Here is a 19,485-nt window from a genome sequence, read left to right as displayed (position 1 = left end):
GTGACCAGCCCCCAAATTCCAGTCAATATCTGGGAAATTAAAATCCCCCACTATAAGACTCTCTGATTTACTGACCCATTCTATTTCCCCGTACAGTTTCTTATTATACTCATTAGAGTCATTAGGCCTATAGCACACTCCTACTCTCAATTTTGATCTCCCAATGCTTATGTCACACCAAACTGACTCGACACTGCACTGTCCAGCAATGTCGACTGGCTTCACTTCCTTGGATTTTATGTATTTCTTAACTAATAGCATAACCCCTCCTCCCTTCCTACCCTGTCTATCCTTTCTATAGATATTGTACTCCCCAAATTCCAGTTCTGCATTCCTTATATCTTTGTGACACCACGTCTCTGAAATCCCCACAATATCTGCCTTTGATGTTTTGAGCAATACCTCAAATTCATCAAATTTATTTACTAAACTCCTAGCATTGGTGTACACGCAAGTATACATGCACCTGTTCTTTTTCTTAGCTACCAACACAACATATGTGTTTATTTGTACCCCAATGATTCCCAGCAGTCTCTGAACACAACTTGGTGATGAGCTCTTCTCCAATGGAGCCTTCCTCTTGCAGCCATTCTCAGCCTCATGTTGTTTGGCATTACAAGAATGTGAGATTTCTATTCTCTTCCTTTTTTGGATTACTGTTTTAAATCTTCTGATATAAAACTTTACTCAGATTGTGTCACTGAAATTATTCTAGTAGCGATGAAATTCTTTATTCTGCACCACCATAAAATCTCATCCTTTACCTAAACCTTTACCTTTACCTTAGCATTTATTGGAAAACCTAGGTTTTCCAATAAATGCTAAGGTTTTTCAAAACAAGAATGTTGCATATTAAAATTGGCTCACATCCAGATCTCCAGGTTCATTTTCTGCCAATACTAAATCTCGCAACAACAAAGCTGTTAGTCCAAAACTGGATTTTGAATAAGCTGAGAGTATAAAACTTGTTTCTTATGCAACAGTAGTCAAGAATTCTGGTCTCTTGCCAAAGCTATTGCCAGGAGAAAGCAAATGAATATAAAATGCCATTATGCCTGGTATTTGTGGATTATGAAAAGGCATTTGACTCCATACAGCATATGGCAATGTTTCGGGCACTGGAAAGACAAGGCATAGATACTCCATATATTATGAGTTTGAAGAAAATATATGAGAGTACTACCTCCTTTATTAGACTAGACAAAGACAGTAGCAAATTTAAAATCGAGAAAGGAGTTCGACAAGGAGACACAATATCTCCGAAGCTGTTTACTGCTGCCCTTGAGGAAGCTTTCAGAAGATTAGACTGGTCGCAGAAAGGAGTCAATGTGAGCGGAGAGTACCTAAACCATTTACGGTTTGCAGATGACATTGTGGTTATAAGCCACGATCCCAAAGAATTAGAGGAAAATCTTAATCAGTTATGCACAGTTAGTAAGGATTTTGGACTAAAGATGAATATGGCTAAAACAAAAGGAATGATGAACAAGTATGCCACGGAAAGGGAAACAATGATTGAAGGAGAAGCAATTGAAAAGGTGGAGTCATATACTTATCTGGGACAAGTTATTAGCTGTAATAATGATAAATGGCTGGAAGTCAAGAGAAGAATAAATTTTGGATGGATAGCATTCAAGAAATATAGTCACATACTGAAGAGCAATATCCCAGTTTGTCTGAAACGTAAAATAATGAATCAATGTATACTCCCCACCATGACTTATGGAAGCGAAACTTGGGCACTCACCAAAAGAATGGAATGGAAGAGAAGCTGAGAACTACACAGCGAAGAATTGAACGAATTATATTGGGAATCAGACTGTTAGATAAGAAGAGAAACACATGGATTAGGCAGCAAACTCAAGTAAAGGACATTCTTATCAAAAGTAAAGAACTAAAAATGGTCTTGGGCAGGACACATAGCTCGAAGACATGATGACAGATGAACTAAGAAAATAACAGAATGGTACCCAAGAGGAGCTAGAAGAAAACCTGGAAGACAAAGGCGGAGATGGATAGATGAAATTCATGAGTTTTTGGGTAGTAAATGGATGGCCAGTGCTCAAAACAGAAGGTGCTGGAGAGGCCTTCATCCTGCAGTGGATTGAAAATGGCTGATGATGATGACTTCCACCTATGTTCAAACCTGATGATGCTGTTGCCCCCTCAGCTAAATATAAAGTCTATTTACTAGCATCCTGCTTTTCCACTGACTCTAGCATTGACACTCTTGGTTTACTATCTCCAGCTATTCCCAGTACACTCTTCTCAATGCCTCCTATGATCTTCCATCAAAAGGATGTCAAAAAAATTTTTGAATAATTTTAATCCCTGGAAAGCTCCAGATCCTGATGACATTTCTATCATTCTCAAAACCTTCGCTCCTGAGCTTGATCCTGTTCTCACATTTTTACACTTCCATAATCCACTGATGTTTTTCCATTTGGTTAGAAATTCCTCATATCCAGCCAGTTCCTAAAAAAAGGGTGACAAATCCCTCCCATCCAATTATCATCCCAATCCTCTTACCTCTACTCTTTCCAAAGTAATGAAGAAATCCATTAATTTCCAATTCCTAAACTATCTTGAAACCTTCCATCTGATTAGTGATCACCAGTGTGGATTCGATCAGTGCTGGCCTCTGGTAATATATTAGTTTACATTATCCAACTATGGACAAGCTGATTTACATTTGTAAGGCTTGATGATGTTTGATGATGTTTGGTATAAATGTTTTTCTAAACAAGTTGCCATCTTATGGATTGCTGTCTGTTTTTTTTTTTTTTTAATTGGGTGTTCAGTTCTCTCTCTCTCATCTCAATTTGGGTGATGGTAGATGGCTTTCTTTCTCCTAACTTTTCCACTAATGGTGATGATTCCCAAGGGCTTTCTCTCACTCTTTTCCTCTTATATTGAATGACCTTCTTACACTGGAAATCCTATCCATAGTTTTGCAGATAATAGTATATTGGATTCTGCCTACCAGTTTAAGATACCTTGCCCTGCACAAACAGCTTCATCTTCTTGAATGTCCACCACCAATATTTTAAACGCTAATCTTCAGGTAATTCTCTAGTGGGGCAAAGGATAACTTACTTAATTTCAATCCTTCTAAAATTCAGTCCAGTCATGCATGTCCATTTCAACTTGCAGTCTGCCAAACCCAATGTACTTTTTCTGACAGAATTTCAGTTATCGGTTGATTCAACTACTGCTCATCTCAGATGCCCAAATTATTCGCTGTATGATTCCTTTCACCTCAAAGGTGGCACTTGTGCATATGTCCGTTCTTATATTCCCTGTCAGAGACTTGACAATTTGGAATCTACTCTCTTTGATCTTCTCTGGCTTAAAATCTCTCTCTCTCTCTCTACCTCATTGTTTAAAATTCATCTGTTGTCTCTACCGTTCTCCCAACTCCACTAATCACTTGGAGCTTTTTGACTTCCTCTCTTTGCAACTTGATTTTCTCCAGTCCAACTTTCCTAACAGTGAGGTAATTTTCCTTGGTGATTTTAATGTTCACAACTCCAGCTGGCTTCCGTTTTCTAGTCACACCGACCCAGCAGGTCGAGATGCTGAGGCTTTTGCAATTACTAATGACCTTGCACAGATTGTTCATTCACCTACAAGAATACTGGACAATCCTAATCATACAGCCAACACGCTTGATCTTTTTCTCACAAACAACCCTTCAAGTACACAGTCGAAGTGCGAGGTCCTTTAGGCACTTCAGATCACAACTTGGTGATTGTCTCTTCTCCAATGGAGCCTTTATCTCATGGCTATTCCCAACCTCGTGTTGTTTGGCATTAAAAGAATGCAAAATGGGATGACCTGCGAGATTTCTTTTCTTCTTTTCCTTTGTCGGACTACTGTTTCAAAACTTCTGATGTCAACGTTTGCTCAGATCGTTTCAGTGAAATTATTCTTGCAGAATGGAATCCTCTATCCTACACTCCACTTTAAAATCTCGTCCTTTATCTAAACCTTGGTTTTCCAATAAATGTGCTAAGGCTGTTCAAGAGAAGAATGTTGCATATCGTAATTGGCTTGTTTCTAATTCTTCAGTTTAATTTTCTGCCTACACCAAAGCTCGCAACAATTGTAAAGCAGTTATTAATCAGTCCAAACTAGAGTTTGAACAGGCTAAGAGTAGAAAACTTGCTTCTTGCCCTAATGGTGGCCGTGCATTCTGGTCCCTTGCCAAAGCTTTTGTCCGCAACTTTTGTCCATCTTTGCTCCCACCTCTGTCCAAACCAGATAGTTCTGTTGTCACTTCAGCCAAAGATAAAGCTGACCTGCTAGTATCCCATTTTCCTTCCAACTCATATATTAATGATCTTGGTAAAACACCTCCCACCATTCCCAACACGCTCCATTCAATGCCTCCTGTGGTCTTCCGTCAAAAGGTTGTCAGAAGGATTTTGACAAATCTTGATGCTAAGAAAGCTCCAGGTCCCGATGGTATTTCTCCACTTGTTCTCAAAACTTGTGCTCCTGAATTTACTCATATTCTTTGCCGCCTTTTTTCACTTTCTTATTCCAAAGGTGTTTTTCCTTCTGCTTGGAAATTTGCTCATATCCAGCCAGTTCCTAAAAAGGGTGACAAATCCCTCCCATCCAATTATCGTCCCATTGCAATTACTTCTACTCTTTCTAAAGTAATGGAGGAATCAATTAACCGCCAACTCTTAAACTACCTAGAAACGTTCCGTGTGATCAACAATCGCCAGTATGTATTCTGTCAGTGTCGATTCACTGGTGATATTCTGGCTTATATTACCGATTTATGGACTAATTCAATGGAAAGGTTCGGTGAAACACAAGCTGTTGCGCTTGACATCTCAAAGGCTTTCGATCGTGTTTGGCATAAAGGTCTTCTAAACAAGCTTCCATCTTATGGTTTGCCATCTGTTTTTAGTAATTGGTTATCCAGTTTTCTCTCTGATCGCTCACTGAGGGTGATGGTAGATGGCTCTCTGTCATCTAATTTCTCCACTAATGCCGGTGTCCCACAAGATTCAGTTGTTTCCTCCACTCTTTTCCTCTTGTACATTAATGACCTTCTTCCATTGACTGGAAATCCTATCCATAGTTTTGCCAATGATATCACATTGCATTCCACTTTACATTTTGAGAAACCTTGCCCTGCTCGCTCAGCTTCAACTTCTCGAAAATCTGCTACCAATTCCTTAAATGCCGATCTTCAGGTAATTCTCCAGTGCGGCAAAGACAACTTAGTTGATTTCAACCCTTCTAAAACTCAGGCTTGTCTTATATCTCGCAAAAAAGGATTGTTCTGCTCCTATGCTTATCTTTAGTGACACTCCAATTTCTAGGTAAAATGATATATCTCTTTTGGGGATTACCCTGACTTCTAATCTCTCCTGGCACAAGCACATTACAAATATTGCTTTCTCTGCATCTAAAAAACTTGGTTTTCTCTTTTGCCCTCGGCGTTACTTTTCTTCCAAACAGCTGCTCACTCTGTATAAATTGCAAATCCGCCCTGCCATGGAATATTGTTCTCACATCTGGGGTGGTGGCCCCAAAACCTCTCTGAGGCTTCTTGATTCCATTCAGAAGAGGGCAGTTATGTTAATTAATGATTCATCTCTAACAGAGTCTCTCCACTCGCTGTCTCATGGACATACTGTTTCTGCTGCATGCCTCTTCTACAGATACCTCCATGGGCACTGTTCTTCTGAACTGGCTTCTGTAATTCCCGCTCTCTCTTTCAAAACAGTCTGAACATGTGCCGCCACCAGCCAACATCCATTTACTGTCCAACTTCAAACTCACAGGACCAACTTTTCATCTTCCTTGTTTATTCATTCAACTGCCGTTTTCTCGAACAACCTTCCTTCATACATATTTCCTGAAAATTACAGTCTACAGAAATTCAAGTCCAATGTCAACCTCCCAACCAAGCACGGTACTAAGTACTATAGGTTCTAATACCTCTCATGTTTGGGGTTTACATAAAAAAAAAAAAAAAAAAAACCCTAAAAATAGACTACTTCTTTTATGCTTATCTTTGATGATATTAAAATCTCTAGACAAGGTTACATATCTTTATTATGGATTATTCAGACTTCTAATCTCACTTGTATAAGTACATCACAAATATTGCTTCCTCTTCATCAAAAAACTGGGATTTCTCTTTCACTCTCGGCATTATTTTTCTTCTACACTACTTCTCTCTCTCTAGATCTCAAAACGACACTACCATGGGATGTTGTTCCCACATCTGATGTAGTGCATACAAAACCCACTCTCAGGCTTATAGACTCTATTCAAAAAAGGGTAGTCTGGTTAATTAATGATCCATCTCTTATGAAGTCACTCCGCTCTCTGTCTCATAGATGTTTTGTTTCTGCTGCATACATTTTCTATAGCTTATCCAACTATGGACAAACTTCCATGTGCTTCTGTGGATTTCCATGTGCACCTGATCCTCTGAATTGGCATCTGTAGTTTCCCTTCTCTCTATTCCAAATCAGTCCAAACATGTGCCACAACCAGCCAGGGTTCATTTATTTTTTTTTTTTTACGAAAACTCCAAACACGAAAGGTATCAAAACCTATAGTACTTCGTACAGTGCATGGGTTGAAGGAGAAGTAAGAGGGGAGGGGAGGATGCCGGAAACTTTGCTCTAGAGACTAAACATGGGTTTCGGCACTTTAAGCCTCCAATAAGCAAAGTGGTGGTATTTCACCGGTTGATGAAAGTCATCCACCACCTATAAACCTAGACCTACCACCTCAAACTCATAGAACCTACCTTTCTTCTTCCTCATATATCCTTTCTGTTTTCTGGAACAAGCTTCCTTCACATGTATTTCCTGGTAATTACGACTACAGTAATTCAAGTCTAATGCCAAAAAAGAGTATTCTCTCTTCTTAACCTTCATCCCATGCATGATACTGAGTACTGTATATTTTAATACCTTTCATGTTTGAGGTTTTCATTAAAAAAAAATGCCAATCACTAGTTTATAGGCCATGCTCCTAAACTGAGTTTCAAATTTTTGCCATGCAATTTTTTTTTTTTTTTCTGTATCAAGAGACTTATTCATGAATCTGTCTCTTGGTACAAAAGTATTCATTGACATTCATGAAACAGATTTTTTTTTCTGTTTTTTTTTTTTTTTTTATATAATTGTTTTACATGTAACGATTTTATTAAAGATCTCTTACAGTTTTATTTCAGTTTTAATGGAGGTGAATAAATCATAACACACTGTTGTTAATTAACAATTACAGAATTTTCTTGAAAATAACTATATTTAAAAAAAATTATATATATATTTTTTTTTCAATTTTTTTTTTTTTTGTTTCTAGTCTCTTATAGCCGTTTGTCAGAGCATTGTGCTTGGAAACCAAAATGCTACTCTGAATGCTGATAGTATCACAAATTTACCATCTGCTGCAGTTGCCATGGGCCAATCACCACCAACCAGTTTCTCATCAGTTGTTGTACGACTTGTAGCTATGCAAATTATGGCACTTGGGGTAAGTATCTCTGTTACGTCAGTTCTGTATCTGTCTGTCTATGCTATGTCTGTGACATTTGTGTCAATTTGCTGTTTTTGCTTTATTTTTATATTATCGTAATGTATGATTTCTATCTGAGAAACTTCACTTTTTTGTTCTACTCCTCTGTTCTCTCCTTCCCTTCAGTTTAAGAGTTGGATTGCATCCTACCATGTACCTTTCCCATCAGTTATCTCTAAATATCCTGCTTCCCATCATCCATGGCAGTACAATATATTTGTCACTTGTTCATTGTTTAGAAATTTGGGATTCATATCCCATCAGTGACTCCAGCAATTCTTAACCCTCTAGCTGATATACCAAAAAAGAGAGAAAGAAAGAAGGAATAATTACATGAGTAGGCACACTGTTGCATTGCATCCAGTAGTCACTATTATTTGGAATGGGAGACAAGAAATTGTTTAAAATAATATTTGGAGTTGCCTGATGGCTGTGGAGAAACGTATAGTAACAGTTTGTGATATGAAATATTAGCATTAGCATTAGTAGATAGGTCTGGCCCAAAATCCCGAGAGCCCAGAATGCCAACACTATCTACCATATTGTAAAAATATATTAATATAATTCTATATATTTATTAGTTTTTTAGTAAGTAAAAATTTACCATATTATATTAATTTTGTATAGAAAGAATATAAAAAATAAAATTTTTAACGACAAAAACCTCTTTCAATTTGAAGATCATGTTTTCTGTTACAGAAACAAGCAGTTTTAAAATACGAACAGCAAATAAAAATGACTTAATTAATTTTACTGTATTATATTGCATTCGATTGGTAATTTTTCAAGTCGAATTTTGGTATTTGTATAGGGCGTTTGAGCAATAATTATAGGTATAGCATTGAAATGCTAAAGATAAAAAACTTGAAATAAGAATAATTTCAGAATATGAAAATTTGGAGTAATACATTTTGGCAGCTGCATAACATTTGTCATAAATATCATTAGCATAACTAAAACTGTAATTATACAGGTATTTGTTATTAGCTGTACTTTCATGAATTTCTTTGACAAGTAAATTTTTTCTGTTTATACACCGGCACGACAACCAAGTCAGCAGAGTTTACAGTAAATCATCAATACAAATATTTATCGTATTTAGTAATCATGGGCTTGAACCCCGGTCCACTCAAGGAACGCGTGCTATGCACTCTCACTCATGACCACTCGACTACATCAGGCCTACATTAGGCTTGACCATGGTTGCCGGCAGAATATTTTGAAAGGGTTAAAATATCCCTGAAAAAAAAAAAATCCCATTTTCTTCTTATTATTATAATACTTAAGATTATTTAAGTATTATTATTAAGATTATTGAAGTACATTAAGATTATTATACTGTAATACATAAATGTTTGATTATAATTTGTAAGATTTTTTGAAAATTTAAATCTGTGATTTTGATATCATTAAACTCAGATTATTGTCAGTAATGTGGTTTTTGTGAACAGATATATATCTTTATAATAAAATTTTAATGTTTTTAGTGGCTGTTTTGATTAAATGAAAAACATTTTTTATTGCAAAAACAGTTTTTGAGATATAGACTAACTTTGTTCTTTTAAAATACAATCGGTAAGTCGGGATTTTGGGAGGCACCGTTAGTTGATGCACATGATGCAAGAAAGCAAGCTTACATCCGATCACTCCAAATGTTTGTCTAGTTCCCCCTTAAATTTGTTTAGCATTAGCATTAGCATTAGTAGAGGCATTTGATGCAAGAAAGCAAGCTTATGCAGCATCAGCCAAAAAAAAAAAAAAAACCAATTTACCCCTCTGTTCGTTCAAAATACCTGTCCAGCTGAGCCTTAAACTTATTTAGGCTATCAACTTCCATGACAAGGGATGGAAGTCTGTTCCACCAACCAACCACCCGCTGGCTAAAGGCAAATTTCCGCACGTCTATCCTACATCTGTCTTTCCTCAGTTTGAATTTATGCCCTCTCAGGTGATTATTCTGAGCGAGAGGAAGAATCCCATCAGCATTGAGCATTCTCAAACCATTCAAGGCCTTATACACCTCTATCAGATCACCTCGCTGGTGCCTAGTCTCCAGACACTAATTTGCAAAACTTAAGCCTTTCTTCGTAAGAGCACCCTTTGTTCCATTCACTAATCTTGTTGCCCTTCTCTGTACCCGTTCCAGCAGCTCTACATCCTTCTTGAAATGAGGCCTCCAGACCTGTATACAGTACTCTAGGTGTGGCCTGACCATTGCCTTATACAAGGGAATAATCACCTCCTTATCCCTGCTAGAAAAATTCCTATATATCATTGACAATACACCATGAGCTACTCTTGCAGCCCGTCTCCACTGCTCAGAGAACTTCACATCTGCCTGCACAACCACCCCCAGGTCCCTTTCATTCTCTACCACTGTCAGTGTAGTACCACAGAGTTGATACGTTGCTCTGGGGTTGCTGTTTCCTATGTGTAGTACTTTACATTTGTCAATGTTAAACTTCATTTGCCACCTCTCAGCCCATCTGCTCAACCTTTCCAGATCCTGTTGCAGCAGCATAGTGTCAGTAGTGTCATTGACAACCCTACCTACCTTTGTGTCATCTGCAAACTTCGACATTAAGCTTGATATATCCTCATCAATATCATTTATGAATACAGAAAACAATAATGGACCCAACACTGAGCCCTGATGGACTCCCCTAATAACATTAGTCCACAACAAGCAGTGTCCATTGATTACCACTCTCTATCTTCTCCCCCTCAGCCACCCCTTTATTCACAGAAGCAATTTGCCTCCAATGCCACACTGCTCCAATTTGTGCAGCAGTCTTCCATGTGCAACAGTATCAAAAGCCTTTCTAAGATCCAAGTATATAATATCAAAGTTATTCCCTGCATCCAATTCCTTTGTGACTGCATCATAGTATCCAATCAAATTGGTAAGGCATGACTTCCCCTTAACAAAACCATGCTGTGTCCGAGCTATAGCTGAAGTCTTGTCTAAATGATCCTGCAGTGCTTCTTTAACTAGTGCCTCCATTAATTTTCCTGGAGCAGAAGTTAAACTCACAGGTCTATAATTACTTGTGTCAACCTTTGATCCTCCTTTGTGAATTGGGGTGACATTTGCACATCTCCAGTCTGTAGGTACCTCCCCTGAGTCCAAGGAAGCTCTCATAATTATGGCTAAGGGTTTACTTACTTCCTTTGCTGCCTCCTTTAATATAACTGGATAGATCCCATCCACCCCAGGTGCCTTTCTTGTGTTTATCTTCAACAATTTCTCCTCCACTTTACTCTCAGTTATTACAAGATTTTCTAGCTTACTGCTAGAGTTGAATACACCTCTGGCTTTCCCCTCGCTAAATAACTCCTCATGTGTGAATGTTGATTCATTTAGTTTGTTAGCTACCTGAGCAGGATCATCAACAGTTGACCCATCGATATCGTTTAAGCTATCAACTTCCACAACAATAGATGGAAGTCTGTTCCAGCAATTAATTACTCGCTGGCTAAAGGCAAACTTTCGCACATCTATTCTGCAGCTGTCTTTCCTCAGTTTGAATCTATTTTGGAATTGGTACGAAATGTTGTAAACCAGTCTGACAACTCATTATAGAAGATTACAATCTTCACTGTGCAAATTAATAGCTAATATATTACCACAGGTCTACAGTAGTATTTTCAGCACAGTAGTTGAAATCATATAAAATTGGCATGGTTCACTTCATTCAATTTTCAATTATTATTCTCCCATTGCATTCAGTTTTCATTTATTCTTCTCCCATTGCATTCAGTTTTCAATCATTCTACTTCCATTAGTGCCATTTACGTGGCACTAAAGCTTGGGCTTATGTTCAGTTTAGAGTCATTTAGAGATGAACAGGATTGATGGCCTTGAAGAAATTAAAAAATAGGTGACACATTAAGCATGCATGTGCCCAGCAAAATACTGGAGATTACACTCATGCATTATGCGACACAATGAAATCCTCCACAGTAGAAAGCACTCTGTTCTACAGGAAGTAGCTATTATAGATGACTCAGTCAGGGAAACAGATTATAATATATTTTGTACAAAGGAAATATATTTTGTAAAAAAGGTCTCACCCAAAATCTGGTCCAAATTGGAATAGGACTAAGATATGCCTGCCTGAGCAAACTAGAAGCTATAGAAGTTTTTGAGCAGCTGTCATCTTTTAAGAGCACAAAAGGTGACATTGTTGTACACATTGATACTAATGATATTAAGGGTAGGAGATTTGAGGATTTACAAAAGAAGCACAGGGCAGCATTGAAAAAAGTTGTGTCAGGATTAAATATGAAAGTGCAATTCTGCCCAAACACAATTGGAATGAGTACATGATGAGAGCTCTTGTCAATCAATTTGGCTCTGGTGAGGCTGTGCAAGGCTCATGAGAATTTTTCTCACCATGTTATGTGCTTGTTAACAGGAGAGACTATTTTTACAGTGATAGGATATGATTACAAGATGCATGGTATTTCAGAGACTGCTGGGAGCCATTGCAGTACAAGTAAACACATGGGTTGTGTTAGGGTAGCTAAGAATAGAAACAGGTGCAGGTATACTTGCGTGTACACCAATGCTAGGAGTTTAGTAAATAAATTTGATGAATTTGAGGTATTGCTCAAAACATCGAAGGCAGATATTGTTGGGATATCAGAGACGTGGTGTCACACAGATATAAGGGATGCGGAACTGCAATTTGGGGAGTACAACGTCTACAGAAAGGATAGACAGGATAGGAAGGGGGAGGTGTTATGCTATTAGTTAAGAAACACATAAAAACCAAGGAAGTGAAGCCAGTCGACATTGCTGGACAGTGCAGTGTGGAGTCAGTTTGGTGTGACATAAACATTGGGAGATCAAAATTGAGAGTAGGAGTGTGCTATAGGCCTAATGACTCTGATGAGTATAATAAGGAACTGTACAGGGATATAGAGTGGGCCAGTAAATCAGAGTGTCTTATAATGGGAGATTTTAATTTCCCAGATATTGACTGGAATTTGGGGGCTGGATACTCACACACTAGCAGGGCTTTTGTGGATTTATTGGATGATTGTTTTCTACATCAGCATGTTCGGGAGGCAACTAGAGGGAGTAATACTCTTGATTTGATTATCAGCAGTGATTCTTCATGCATTAAGAATCTGCAGATAAATGAACCACTAGGTGGCAGTGATCACAGTGTGCTGAAGTGGGATTTACTCAAAGAGGTAACTACCATCAGGGGTAAAGGGAAGGGTTATTGCTTCCGTAAAGGCGACTACGATGGACTGAGACAGTATTTAAATTCTATATAGTGGGACCAACTGATGATGTTACCAACAGCAAATTCAAAATGGGAAGCATTCAAAGAACTTATCTTGGAAGCTACTAGGCTTTACATACCAACTAAGAAATATTGTTCAAGGTTTAGGCCAAAATGGATGTCAGATGAACTAATGAGGCATATGGCAGAGAAGAAAAATGCATGGGATACTTACAAATTAACACATGACACAGAAGCCTATGATAGATACAAGTTGATATGCAACCAAGTTACAAAGGAGGTTAGGCAGGCGAAGGCAGATTACGAGAAATCCTTGGCAAGGGATGCAAAGAAAAACAGCAAAGAGTTCTTTACTTATCTAAACTCTAGAAGGAAAGGGATGAATCAGATTGGTCCACTTGATATTGATGGGTCAAGTGTTGATGATCCTGCTCAGGTAGCTAACAAACTAAATGAATATTTTGCATCGACATTCACAAATGAGGAGTTATTTAGTGAGGGGAATGCCAGAGGTGTATTCAACTCTAGCAGTAAGCTACAGAATCTTGAAATAACTGGGAGTAAAGTGGAGGAGAAACTGTTGAAGATAAACACAAGAAAGGCACCCGGGGTGGATGGGATCTATCCAGTTATATTAAAGGAGGCAGCAAAGGAAATAAGCAAACCCTTAGCCATAATTATGAGAGCTTCCTTGGACTCAGGGGAGGTACCCATAGACTGGAAATGTGCAAATGTGACCCCGATTCACAAAGGAGGATCAAAGGCTGACACAAGTAATTATAGACCTGTGAGCTTAACTTCTGTTCCAGGAAAATTAATGGAGGCACTGGTTAAAGAAGCACTGGAGGATCATTTAGACAAGACTTCAGTTATAGCTCAGACACAGCATGGTTTTGTTAAGGGGAAGTATTGCCTGACCAACTTGATTGGATACTATGATGCAGTCACAAAAGAACTGGATGCAGGGAATAACTTTGATATTATATACTTGGATCTTAGAAAGGCTTTTGATACTGTTGCACATGGAAGACTGCTACACAAATTGGAGCAGTGTGACGTTGGAGGCAAATTGCTGCTATGGATAAAGGGGTGGTTGAGGGGGAGAAGACAGAGAGTGGTAATCAATGGACACTGCTCATCGTGGACTGATGTTATTAGTGGAGTCCCTCAGGGCTCAGTGTTTGGTCCATTATTGTTTTCTGTATTTATAAATGATATTGATGATGGTATATCGGGATTAATGTCCAAGTTTGCAGACGATACAAAGGTTGGGAGGGTTGTCAAGGACACTACTGACACTATGCTGCTGCAACAGGATCTGGAAAGGTTGAGCAGATGGGCTGAGAGGTGGCAAATGAAGTTTAACATTGACAAATGTAAAGTACTACACATGGGAAACAGCAACCCCAGAGCAACGTATCAACTCTGTGGTACAACACTGACAGTGGTAGAGAATGAAAGGGACTTGGGGGTGGTTGTGCAGGCAGATATGAAGTTCTCTGAGCAGTGCAGACGGGCTGCAAGAGTAGCTCATGGAGTATTGTCAATGATATACAGGAATTTTTTCAGCAGGGATAAGGAGGTGATTATTCGATTGTATAAGGCGATGGTCAGGCCACACCTAGAGTACTGTATACAGGTCTGGAGGCCTCATTTCAAGAAGGATGTAGAGCTGCTGGAACGAGTACAGAGAAGGGCAACAAGATTAGTGAATGGAACAAAGGGGTGCTCTTACGAAGAAAGGCTTAAGTTTTGCAAATTACAGTGTCTGGAGACTAGGCACCAGCGAGGTGATCTGATAGAGGTGTATAAAGCCTTGAATGGTTTAAGCATGCTCAATGCTGATGGGATTCTTCCTCTAGCTCAGAATAATCACCTGAGAGGGCATAAATTCAAATTGAGGAAAGACAGATGTAGGATAGACGTGCGGAAATTTGCCTTTAGCCAGCGGGTGGTTGGTTGGTGGAACAGACTTCCATCCCTTGTGGTGGAGGTTGATAGCCTAAATAAGTTTAAGGCTCAGCTGGACAGGTATTTTGAACGAACAGAGGGGTGAAGTGGAAGTGTTTTTTTTTTTTTTTTTTTTGGCTGATTCTGCATAAGCTTGCTTTCTTGCATCAAATGCCTCTACTAATGCTAATGCTAATGCTAATGCTAATTAAATATAAGAGATACTGGAATATTTGTTAATGCTATAAAGATAGTGTTAAGTGGGTTGAAAAACTGCTTTAGGATGTGGGGAATACACAGACCAATAGTTTAACAGCAGTCACAGGCAGAGGCAAGAGTAATTCTTGCACTTCTTCTATTGGGACTTGCAGCAGCCGTCTGGAAAGTAAGATGTTGGGGATTCAAGGTCTACTGGAGTTCATCAGAGGTCAGACAAATACGTGTGGGGTGCGTTAGATTTACTAAGAACAGGTGCTTTTATGCTTACATGCACACTTATTCTAGGAAGTATAGTAAATAAATTCGATGAATTTGAAGTACTGGATAGGTAATCAAAGTCAGACAGCATAGAACTATCAGAGATATGGTACCAATCAGACATAAAGGATATGAATTTGAATATCATAAGTGTAATATGTATAGAAAGTACAGACAGGACAGAAGGGAAGGAATGATTTAAGCTCGTGATTAAAAAGTACTTACAATCTGGTGCAGTGCACCAAGTTGATGTGGGCAAACAGTGCAATCTTGAGTCAGTTTGGTGCAACATAAACACTGGGGAAAACAGAAATGAGGGTAGGGGTAGGTGGTGTTATAACAAGTAAATCAGAATGTCTTCTAATGGAGAATTTTAAACTTTCCAAATAGTGACCGGAAGTTGTGGGTTGGTTACTCAGTATCAAGATTTTCATGGATTTATTGCATGACTATTTTCTAAACCAGCATGTTAGAGAGACATTTAGAAAAAGCAGTATTCTTCATTTGATTATCCACAATGATTCCTCATGCATTAGAAATTTCCTGGTGGCAGTGATTGTAACATATTGATGTGGAATTTACTTAAAGATATAACTACCGGTAAGAGGAAGGGATTTTTCCCCATTGAAGGGATTTTACTTACATAAAGGAGACTACAACAGTTGTAGACAATTTTTAATTTTTCCTTTCAGTGGGATAAACTGATGATATTACTGTTATCAAATTCTAAATGGGAAGCCATTTAGAATTGAGCCTTTTACACCAACGAAGAGATATTTGTTCATGGTTTAGACCTAACTGGATGTCATAAAAACTGATAAGATGGGTGGCAAAGAAGAAAAATGCATGAGATGATTATAAATTACTATGGAACACAGAAACTTGCAGTAAGTACAAACTATTCTGCAGGTAAGTCACTAAGGGGTTAGGCAAACTAAGGCAGATTAGCATTAGCATTAATAGAGGCATATGATGCAAGAAAGCAAGCTTATGTAGCATCAGCCAAAAAAAAAAAAAAAAAAACCCTTCCCATTTCACTCATCCATTCACTCCAAATGTTTGTCTAGTTCTGCCTTGAACTTATTTAAGTAGTTGCCTGCACTACAACAGATGGAAGTTTGTTCCAGCTATCAACCATCCACTGGCTAAAGACAAATTTCTGCATATCTATTCTACAATTGTCTTTCCTTAATTTAAATTTATGTCCCCTCAGGTGAGTAATCTGAGCAAGGGGAAGAATCCCATCAGTATTGAGCTTTCTCAAACTGTTCAAGGCCTTATACACCTCAGTTAGATCACCTTACAGGTGCCTAGTCTCCACACACACACTTCAGTTTGCAGAACTTAAGCCTTTCTTGGTAACAGCAACCATTTGTTCCACTCACCAATCTTGTTGCCCTTCTCTGTACTCATCCCAGCAGCTATACATCCTTCCTAAAATGAGGCCTCCAGACCTGTAGGCAGTACTCAAGGTGTGGCCTGACCATTGCCTTATACAAGGGGACAATCATCTCATTATCCCTGCTAGCAAAATTTCTGTATATCTTTGACAAGACACCACGAGCTACTCTTGCAGCCTGTCTGCACTGCTCAGAGCACTTCTTATCTGACTGCACAATTACCCCCAGGTACTTTTCATTCTCTACTACCCTGAGTGTAGTAGCAAACAGTTAGTATGTTACTCTGGGGTTACTCCTACCCATAAATGATGAGAAGTCTTTAGGTAAGAATGCAAAGAAAAGTAGCAAATAATTGTTTGCTTATGTTAACATTGAAAGTAAAGAAATGAACCAGATCAGTCCAATAGATATGAGCAAAATATTTATTTAGGTCACCAGCAACTAAATAAATATTTTGCATCTATATTTATCTGCAGAGATGTTCTTAGGTATGAGAATACCAAGTTATTACTGCTGAATAGTTTTTGGGGTAATAAATAGCTAATTAATTTTTAATAACTGAGAAGAAAATGAAAAGAAATTTTGAAGCTAAAAGTAAATAAAAGAAAGGAATATATAAATATATATATTTAAAGAAGCAGGAAAAAGAGGTAAGCAAACCTTTAGCAAAAAAAAAAAAAGAACAAATCGATCTTGCCTGAAATGTAATGCACTGCATACATTAATTAACTCATTACCTATCACGTACAGCTATTTTAAAACAAGTAAGAAGTGTTTTCTTAGATACACATTCTATGTTTACAAGATATACATCCCCTAGTGGATAGCATGGTTGGTAAAATCACCTATCTCCCCACACCTGGTGGAAAAGACCTGAGTTTGAGTCCTGTCAATGATGTGAGGAATTTTTATGGGCGTTTTTTCTCAATGTGGTTCAGGCTTTTTCATGTGGTTCATGGTTTTTTCTCCCAGAAACTTGGTTTTTTTGTCCAGTAAACAGAACACACGCAATTTACAGACAGTATACATGGATCAATATGGCCTTAGTCACTGATGCTTCTAAAACCCTACTACAACAATTACAAGATATACATACTACTTCCTTTGTGACTGAAAAGAACAGACGTTCTCATACATGATTAGGCATGTCAAGACCTGCAAATTAGGCAGCTGTATAAACCTGTAAAGTGTTTCTTCCACATTCAATTGTTTTAGCATTAGCAAGGGCACATGATGCAAGAAAGCAACCTTATATAGTATCAGCCAAAACACACACACACACACACACACACCCTTCTCATTTCACCCATCCACTCGCTCCAAATGTTTGTCTAGTTGTGCCTTAAATCTGTTTAAGCTTTCAACTTCTACAATGACAGATGGAAGTTTGTTCCAGCAATCAACCATCCACTGGCTAAAGGCAAACTTCCACACATCTATCCTACAACTGTCTTTCCTCAATTTGAATTTATGCCCTCTCAGGCGATTATTCAGACAAGAGGAAGAATCCCATCAGCATTGAGCATGCTCAAACCATTCAAGGCTTTATACACCTCAATCAGATGACCTTGCAGGTGCCTAGTCTCTAGACACTGTAATTTGCAAAACTTAAGCCTTTCTTTGTAAGAGCAACCCTTTGTTCCATTCACTAATCTTGTTCCCCTTCTCTGTACTTGTTCCAACTGCTCTACATCCTTCTTAAAATGAGGCCTTCAGACCTGTATACAGTACTCAAGGTGTGCTCTGACCATTGCCTTATACAAGGGGATAATCACCTTATCCCTGCTAGAAAAATTCCTGTATATCATTGACAAGACACCATTAGCTATTCTTGCAGACTGTCTGCACTACTCAGAAAACTTCATATCTGCCTGCACAATTACCCCCATGTCCTTTTCACTCTCTACCACTGTCACTGTAGTAGCATTAGCATTAGCAGAGGCATATGACGCAAGAAAGCAAGCTTATGCAGCATCAGCCAAAAAAAAAAAAAAAACAACACTTCCATTTCACCCCTCTGTTCATTCGAAATACCTGTCCAGCTGAGCCTCAAATTTATTCAGGCCATCAACCTCCACAACAAGGGATGGAAGTCCGTTCCACCAACCAACCACCTGCTGGCCAAAGGCAAAACATCCACACATCCATCCCACATTTGTCCTTCCTCAATCTGAATTTATGCCCTCTCAGGTGATTATTCTGAGCAAGAGGAAGAATCCCATTGGCACTCAGCATGCTCAAACCATTCAAGGCTTTATTCACTCCTATCAGATCACCTCACAGGTGCCCAGCCTCCAGACACTGCAACTTGCAAAACTCAAGCCTTTCTCCGCAAGAGCAACCCTTAGTTCCATTCACCAATCCTGATGCCCCCCTCTGCACTCTTTCCAGCAGCTCCACATCCTTTCTGAAATAAGGCCTCCAGACCTGTATACAGTACTCAAGGTGTGGCCCGATCATTGCCCTACACAAGGGAACAATCACCTCCTTATCCCTGCTAGAAAAACTCCTGCATATCATTGACAAGACACCATGAACTACTCCTGCAGCCCACCTTCACTGCTCAGAGAATTTCATATCTGCCTGCACAACCACCCCCCATGTCCTTTTCATTCTCTACCACTGTCACTGTTGTACCACAGAGTTGATATGTTGCTCCGGGGTCGCTGTTTCCCATATGCAGCACTTTATACATTTGTCATGTTATACTTCATCCGATACCCCTCAGCCAATCTCTGCTCAACCTTTCCAGACCCCCGTTGCAGCAGCACTGCGTCAGTAGTGTCCTTAGAAACCCTGCCAACATCCGTATCGTCTGCAAACTTGGACACCAAGCCTGA

General features: G+C 38.8%; 1 protein-coding gene across 1 annotated transcript in view; it reads left to right on the top strand.

Moving 5' to 3' along the window:
• Positions 1 to 19,485, top strand: part of unc80 (unc80, NALCN channel complex subunit) — a 1,843,891-nt gene that overhangs the window by 1,465,620 nt on the left and 358,786 nt on the right. The window contains exon 55 of the mRNA XM_090378420.1: positions 7,348 to 7,518. Within this exon, the coding sequence (XP_090234546.1) occupies positions 7,348 to 7,518 (171 nt within the window). The remainder of the gene's footprint in view (positions 1 to 7,347; positions 7,519 to 19,485) is intronic.

This window comes from Mastigoproctus giganteus, chromosome 7 (assembly GCF_048544385.1).
Source record: "Mastigoproctus giganteus isolate SK-2022 chromosome 7, ASM4854438v1, whole genome shotgun sequence".
Classification (NCBI taxonomy): Eukaryota; Metazoa; Arthropoda; class Arachnida; order Uropygi; family Thelyphonidae; genus Mastigoproctus; species Mastigoproctus giganteus.
Note: the sequence above shows the minus strand (reverse complement) of the source record. Positions and strands in the feature narration are given on the sequence as shown.